The 7,380-nt window shown below is 49.1% G+C and overlaps 3 protein-coding genes across 3 annotated transcripts; 2 read left to right on the plus strand and 1 right to left on the minus strand.

Moving 5' to 3' along the window:
- Window positions 1-663: 663 nt before the first annotated feature.
- FTJAE_1904 (phthalate dioxygenase reductase) lies at window positions 664-2,349 on the plus strand (the record flags this gene model as incomplete). The annotated part of the gene is made up of 1 exon (XM_037348042.1): window positions 664-2,349. One exon carries the CDS (start codon window positions 664-666, stop codon window positions 2,347-2,349), a length of 1,686 nt encoding a protein of 561 aa, XP_037210989.1.
- A 470-nt stretch (window positions 2,350-2,819) lies between these two features.
- On the minus strand, window positions 2,820-4,410 carry FTJAE_1905 (amino acid transporter; the record flags this gene model as incomplete). Its single annotated transcript, XM_037348043.1, has 4 exons — window positions 2,820-2,913; window positions 2,968-3,949; window positions 4,003-4,053; window positions 4,113-4,410. The coding sequence occupies 4 exons, from the start codon at window positions 4,408-4,410 to the stop codon at window positions 2,820-2,822; spliced, it is 1,425 nt and encodes a 474-aa protein (XP_037210990.1).
- A 1,231-nt stretch (window positions 4,411-5,641) lies between these two features.
- Window positions 5,642-6,698, plus strand: FTJAE_1906 (alpha beta hydrolase; the record flags this gene model as incomplete). The annotated part of the gene is made up of 3 exons (XM_037348044.1): window positions 5,642-5,910; window positions 5,957-6,162; window positions 6,217-6,698. 3 exons carry the CDS (start codon window positions 5,642-5,644, stop codon window positions 6,696-6,698), a joined length of 957 nt encoding a protein of 318 aa, XP_037210991.1.
- Between the last annotated feature and the right edge of the window lie 682 nt (window positions 6,699-7,380).

The raw sequence follows: 7,380 nt of genomic DNA on the forward strand, positions 1-7,380 counted from the left end.
TTCTTGTGAATTGTCATGTTTTTGGTTTATCGGTTTACGACAAGGCTGATATATCAATGCGGAGACTTTTCGGAGGCTTTTTGCCTCGCTGACCAACAGGGCGCAGCAGTAGATCAATATCACCTACGTGGTCAACAAGAAGAAGTAAAGTTGATGATCTGCGAAAGGCCAAATTTAAATCACCCGCATTCTTATTACGAGTGGCAATAGCTCACGCATATGCAATTACATCTTGAAACGTGTCCAGGTGAAGGCTGGTTATCCAGTTTATAACGGTGTAGTCTATTGATCAGCTGCTACGGCATACTCCAGTCTCATATCCAATGGCTAGTAACAGTCTTGATTCATTTTTGGTTCCATAGTATCTGTCCTCGATCGCATTTGTTATGGTATCTCTAGGAGACTTTTCCTGTGACTTATCAAACGAATATGACGTAGACTACCCCGAAGGCGGCGAGTACTCTGACCCTGGCAATCAAGGGTCGCGGAAGTCTCCGTTTGCTACCCGGCCACATCGGAACCTTCGCGTAACTGTCGGGTAATGGAGAGTGGAGCACCTACACATGCATGTCAGCTCTCGCTTTTTGAAGTAATGCTCATACTGCAAGAGTATGTTCCTGCTGAGCAATACGGATCGTGATTCTTTTGCATAGTTTCAATACAATGGGAGTTCAATCCACAGCTAATCTTCCCAAGGAGACTGTATCGCATCTGGATGCTGCCCCTACCCCAAAACCAGGGGTTCTTTTGCAAGTCAGAGCCGGGAGGGTCAAGAAAGGCGCCCTAGGAGGCGAAATTACATCTGCTATCTACAAACAGCAACATGACGGACCCGTGTTCTGCAGCGCAACTGGCGTTCTGGGCGACGAACACGCTTCCAACAGACACGGTGGCACAGAGCGCGCAGTGCATCAGTATAACCCAGATCATTACCCAGACTGGCGAGCCGAGAACCCACCAGAGCCTGATATTTATGATGTCGGAGCATACGGCGAGAACCTTGTCACGACCAACATGAGTGATGAGAATGTGTGTATTGGCGACATATACAAACTGGGTAACGACGTTGTTCTCGAAGTAAGCGAACCACGACATCCATGCTTCAAACTCAACTCCCGATTTAGATGGCCGCGAGCCCTGAAACGAACGATACGAACAGGACGAGCAGGCTGGAACATGCGAGTCTTGAAGACCGGCAATATCTGCAAAGGAGACACAATCTCTCTGCTGGAGAGACCATATCCCAAGTGGTCTGTGTTGAACGTTCAACGTGTCATCAGGGCAAGGAATGTCTCGCTCAATCTTCTGGAGAAATGCACACAACTTCCCATGACAGACCTCTTTCTGGACATTGCAAAAGAGAGATTGAGGAGTGCTCCAAAGACATATACTCTGGTCGACGCTCGCCTCGTCGCTCAGCGTGTTAGGAAGCTCACATTCGCCTTGAAAGAGCCGCTGACATTTGTCAATCCTGCATTCGACCCTTATGCCTTTGCACAGGTCACATTCGGACGTGAGACAAAGTTCGAGCGTTCTTACTCTATTGTCGATGGTGATATACACAAGTTCAGCCTGGGCGTGTCACTCGATCGGCAATCACGAGGAGGTTCGGCTTATCTACACAACGAATTGAAGATCGGCGACGAGATTGAAATGTCTCCTGGATCAAACCCTGGTGCAATGGAAAACGATGCAAAGTGCGACGAGAGTCTCACACGGGTTCTGATCGTCGGAGGGATTGGAATAACGGCCTTTTTGCCATCGATGCGCGACTGGGAGAGCATCGGCCTGCCATACCATCTTCATTATGCCATCCGAAGTCTTCAAGAGGCCGCCTTTCTCGACCAACTTCCCAAAGACAAGACCACTCTGTACATCAGATCAGATGGTCAGCGACTTGTTATCAGAAACGTCATACCCAAGCCAAGCCAGGATGGGGTATACGATGCACGCATATTCTCATGCGGACCCTCAAGCATGATTAAGGAATGCGAGAACGTCGCCAAGGAACTGGGATATCCAGAACACATGGTTCATTTCGAGGATTTTGGTAACGGTGGCGGTGGTGATCTAGGAGAGCCCTTTGAGGTCGAAGTCGATGAGCCGGACTCCAACAGACACGAGACGATGACGGTTCCCCCAAACAAGACGCTGCTAGACGTTCTCAACGACGCGGGCTTCGACATATTATACTCTTGTAAGTCTGGGGCTTGTGGTGCTTGCAAAGTTGAGGTATTCGAGGGAAAGGTTGACTACAAGAGCACGGCGTTGCTTGAGAAGGAAAAGGGGCGAGCGTTACAGGCTTGTGTCGATCGCGGTATTGGGAGACTCAGGATAGAGATAGATTAGACCATGATGCACATTCTGTTCAACAGCCTTGTTTTTCAATGTGAAAGTGAGATTCTTTGGTGACCTTTATACCGTGAATGGTGCCTTTGGGTGTCATTTGATAATGCAGCTGTTAAGATACGTCTATTATGTTAGAACATAAGACGTTAGACAGCGCGATCTGGGAGACTAAAGCACAGCATGCTGGAGTTTCATGTTACATGCAAGACGACCATGGCTATGAGTGAAGACAAGAAAGCTAGTAAATGAGCGATTGCCCAAGCAATGAGGATAAATATGAGGTTGATAGCTTAAATTAGCAAATGGCAACTGCGTCTAAGTGGCGTATTCCAAGCCACAAAATGCAAAGGCGAACCCCTTTGTCCACCTTTTATCCATCATCCAAATGTCTTCGTAACACCAGCTGGACACCAAGAACATGTCAAACTTGCGAGAGTAACCTAAGCTGCGATCATTGCTTTCAAGCTCTCTTACTGCACGAAACCCGAATTATCAGCACAGTCAAAGACCTTGGCAATCGCCCCAGTATCGAATGCCTCTTTGATCAAAACGGCAACAGAGTAACTGAAATACTTGGTCAGTATATCACATGGAGATGGGAGATAGGTGAGTACTTACGTGCCAGCCACGATCATGTAAAAGCCAAGAATCATAATGAGTATATGCAAGCCATACTTGATCTTCTGACCCAGCGTGCCAGTCTTGTAGCTCTTGAAGTCATACATCCACAGCAGGGCGGGGAATACCAGGCTGAATGGCGCAAAGCAAAGAGAACCGGCCAAGCCGAGGAGATAGTTCAAGATGGGCACTGCCTCAGCCACGATGAAGGCTGCAGTTCCTAGCGCCAGGCTGATACCGAGCCAAGTACCCCAGTGAGTGAAGGTATTGGCCTGCAGGTGCTCAGAATCTCGCAATATTCGGACAAAGGCATATTTGGCAGCGACATGCTGATAGATACCAACGCCAAGGATAAGTCCGGGCAAAGACACTCCATAAGCGACCTTTTTGATAAGAGGACCGGCGCTGCCAAAAGCCGGCGTCGAGATCCAAGTTCCGCACCATCTGTAGATAACAAGACTGAAAGAGAGATACATGGCGCCAACAATAAAACCAGCCACAAGACAAGCTTTGCGATAGTCATGCGGTCTCTTCATCTCAGAGATAACAGGCAAGAACATAGAAGAGCCACAGGTGCTGATGAAGATATTCGTGGCGTTGATCATACCAACAACAAAGCTAGGATATGCAATTGGTGCCCAGCCAAGGTCAAAGTCGCCGGTCTTAGGAGCGGCAGCTGGTCTGTCGACCTGCGTCACAGCGACGACGAAGATAAACACTCCAAGGACGAATGTGATGAAGCCGAACCAGGTCAGCCAGCCCAGACGAGCAAATGTGCGGATCGAAGAGAAGAGCGTGATGAGGATGGCGGAGACGAGGGCGAATACGACGGTGCATGTACCGTGGTCTGACAATGCATTGAGACCGATAGCCGATGTGACAATGCCGCCTGCAGAGATGAGAACTTGGGCGATGATGATCTGGACGCCAACAAGCTCACGACCCCAGCGACCCCAGATGAGGCCCATCATGTCAGCGAGTGCTAGGACATATAAGCGACTGTTTCAATCTTCGACCGGAACTGTGGCTGCTTACTGTGGCATTCGGTATGGTTGTGCTTGAAATCACCAAGAACAAGGGCAGTATCTGAATGAAAAAAGCCATTAGCATCAAGTTCAAGGGGCTGCGAGAAACATGCAACTTACAAACATTGAGCGAAGTATATCCAACGATACACAGAGATCCCCCCACAGAGCCCAGCGCACCAAGAGCCCCAGGGATAGCAAGGATACTCATGGCAAAGTTGATCTTGAGAAAGACCACAGTGGCTCGCTGCCAACTGACGGTTCTGAACTCAACGCCATCGACGTTCTCCTGAAAGACCTCCCGAGACTCCCCCTTTTCGGTGTCGGAGCCGGCGGCGTCTCCATGGTGGGGAACGATCTTCTCGTCTTTGGAGGGAGATGTGTACTGATCCATGGAGGAGATTGTTGGAGATGCCATTGTTGATTGGGAAGATGGAGCGCAGCTTGGAGATGGTGGGATGAAGAAAGTGAATAGTGGTATTTATACCTGACCAGGCTAGGGATCCAGTGCATGGACTGCAGCAATCCTGGGGTAAAGTGGGGGGACGATCTGAGCTCTGTAGCTGGTGTGACTGATAGATAGTTCCAAGCTAGCGAGTCTCGACTGACCGGATATGATACTGACTCGGTTAGGGGTTACGCATGTAAGTAGCCTGCACTGTGTCAGCGAGGAAAGGCCCATCTCCCCGATATCTCATCTTCGAGCAAATTCCTTTACGGCTGAGAGGTCTTGTTATCCAAGATAAGCTATTCTTTTTGATATTGTTTGATATCACGATAAACATGAATTGTAGCGGTGCTTTACAGCGCACAGTAGGCCCGCTACCGGCTCCATCTCTGATATCTCGGGATATCCGAGCACGAACCCGGTATCTGGTCCGTGGGGCTCGGTTAGATGGCCCCAGAAGCTCTCCTAGACGGGGCGTCGCCGAGACATCATACTATGATCACAAACTCCACAGATTGCAAGTGAGCCGAAATGTGAGAGTTTTGGTGCTTTGAGAAGATAGCAGAGGCTTCCGGCGTCCCAAGTAGCTACAAGAACGCTTTACGAAACTCGCTGGGATTTGTATTTACAGGCCACCATACTAGACACTTATACGAATTCTGCAACTTCAACGCGTTTTTACTTCCTAGTACTCCGTAGGCAGTGCAACAATAGGTAAAAGTCAATCCCATTACTGTTCACCGACTAGGTAGTAGTAGATCACCACCGTTGACAGCCTTGTCGTGGTGTCGTCCAGCTAAATCTAACACATGACACCAGTATCTAAACGAGACCATATCCTTTATGCAGGGACCATGGCGCCAAGTAATGGCCCAGCCTGCACTCCTTACACTTCCCAGACGCAAGACGAAACTTATCAAGATAAGTAGGGCCCCATCTCCTCTAGCGCATGTCGCGGATGCGGGGAAGGCTCCACGTAAAAGGGCATGGAAGTGTAGAGATACCGGGGAAATGGGGAACCTCCGGCAATTTGATCGAACCTCTAGACCCAAGCCCTTCAAGTCCAACACTACCGCGCTCAGCCGAAAAAGGATGAAAGAACTTATAGTGTCAAGTCTCTTTGATGTTTTGAGGTGTCAACGTCGTGCATTGCTGAACAAATATATCCCTCACAGTCTCTTTCATTGGTCATTCAGTAGCCATGGTTAATCTCGATCCCATCAACGCCAAGTTTGCAGCCGCAATTAATGGCCTGCCTGCTCCTCATCAAATGGGAGGTCCGGACAAGGCATTCGAGAATCTGGAGGAATTACAGCGCCATGAGCCAGCGGATGATATTGCCACGCAGGTGATCAACGTCGAGGGCAAGTATGGCCCGACATCTGTGACACTGTTTAGACCAAAGGCTCTGGTTGACAAGCCACTGCCAATGATCTTCTACACTCACGGTGGCGGTTGGGTTATGGGGAGGTGAGCATGACACCTTACTTCTATACGCTAAGCTGACGTGCGAAAGTGCCAAATCGTTTGCCGTGCTAGTCGAGGACTTGGCTCGGCGAACTGGAGCTGCCGTGGTCTTTCCGGACTACACGCTTGCACCGCATCAAACGTTTCCGTTCCCGTTTGAGCAGAGCTATGAAGTTCTCGAGTACATGATTTGTCATGGAAAAGAGTATAACCTCTTGGTCAAAACTGTTGCTCTGGCTGGTGATAGTGTCGGAGGTATGTTTTGTATAGAACATAAGCCCGTTTCAAACAAGTGCTGATCATCTGTAGGACACATGGCCATTGCAATGATGCAAATGTCGTTGCAAAGACAACTGCCCGCCACAATCGGCCAGATAGTTCTATGGGCTCCTGTGACCGTTACCCACAAGAAGTATCCATCTTACACCACGTTCAAGGACGGGCCTTTCCTACCAGGAGCCACAATGGACTGGATGATTGACACCTTCATACCGAGCAAGAGTGACAGAGAGACAGCACTGGCTTCTCCCCTAACACACCTCCCAGGCGATGTCTTGTCCAAGTTCCCTCCAACCATTATCTTTCTGTCGACTGTTGACCCCCTAGTTGATGAAGGCGTCGCATTTGGTCAGCGGCTACAGGGGCTTGGGGTTGATGCATCTGTGATCAAGGCTGAAGGGCAGATGCACGCCTTCTGTCTTGTGACGGCTTTGCGGGATGGACCTACCGCTCAGGCAGTCTTGGAATTGGCGGCGCTGAGGTTGCGAAAGATATTTCCAGATTCAACATAATTGACTTGTATCAGACTTTTGGGCAAGGGTATATAGAGAGTTATAGAGCTATAATGCGACATGCTGACGCAACTATACTTGTTTCATGAATTACTGAGCCTCCTCATAAATCTATAGACCTACTCTTCTTAATTCCTTTCCAGTGACTGAAGTGAGCTTACAAGAGTTCCGGTGGACATGCAGACATGAGCTTTATCTTCATGTTGATGTTCACAGAGACAGGGCAAGATTACAATCTGGAAACGTAATGAATTGTTCAGCCGAAAGATACAATATCGATCAGTGCTCTTGAGAAACCCGGATCAACCGGGGGAAGATGATGTCGCAGAACCTCTCGTCTTTACACACGACGTCATCTCGCTTAGTTATCAATGATGCTAATACCCCAGATTAGGTAAATCCCATCTCCTCACGACGATGGGTCCTCGACGGGTCGAGCTTTAGCGTCAGATAACGCATCCCGCCAAACCCGAGTGCTCCCCGTGAGTTGATCCCGGTGCTTGCCAAAAACACTGTATCAGCACTCATTATGTCGCGTAATCGGAATGACAACCCCGGTCATCCCCCTCGTTTCTCATGGTCTTCAAAACCCTTATTCCTTTTGTAGCAAGAATCCAACGTCGTCATATGGTACTGCCCCTTACCGCCTAAATACCTACCATTAGTTAAGACTACACACACC

This window comes from Fusarium tjaetaba (genome assembly GCF_013396195.1).
Source record: "Fusarium tjaetaba strain NRRL 66243 chromosome Unknown NRRL66243_c0000034, whole genome shotgun sequence".
NCBI classification, from domain to species: domain Eukaryota; kingdom Fungi; phylum Ascomycota; class Sordariomycetes; order Hypocreales; family Nectriaceae; genus Fusarium; species Fusarium tjaetaba.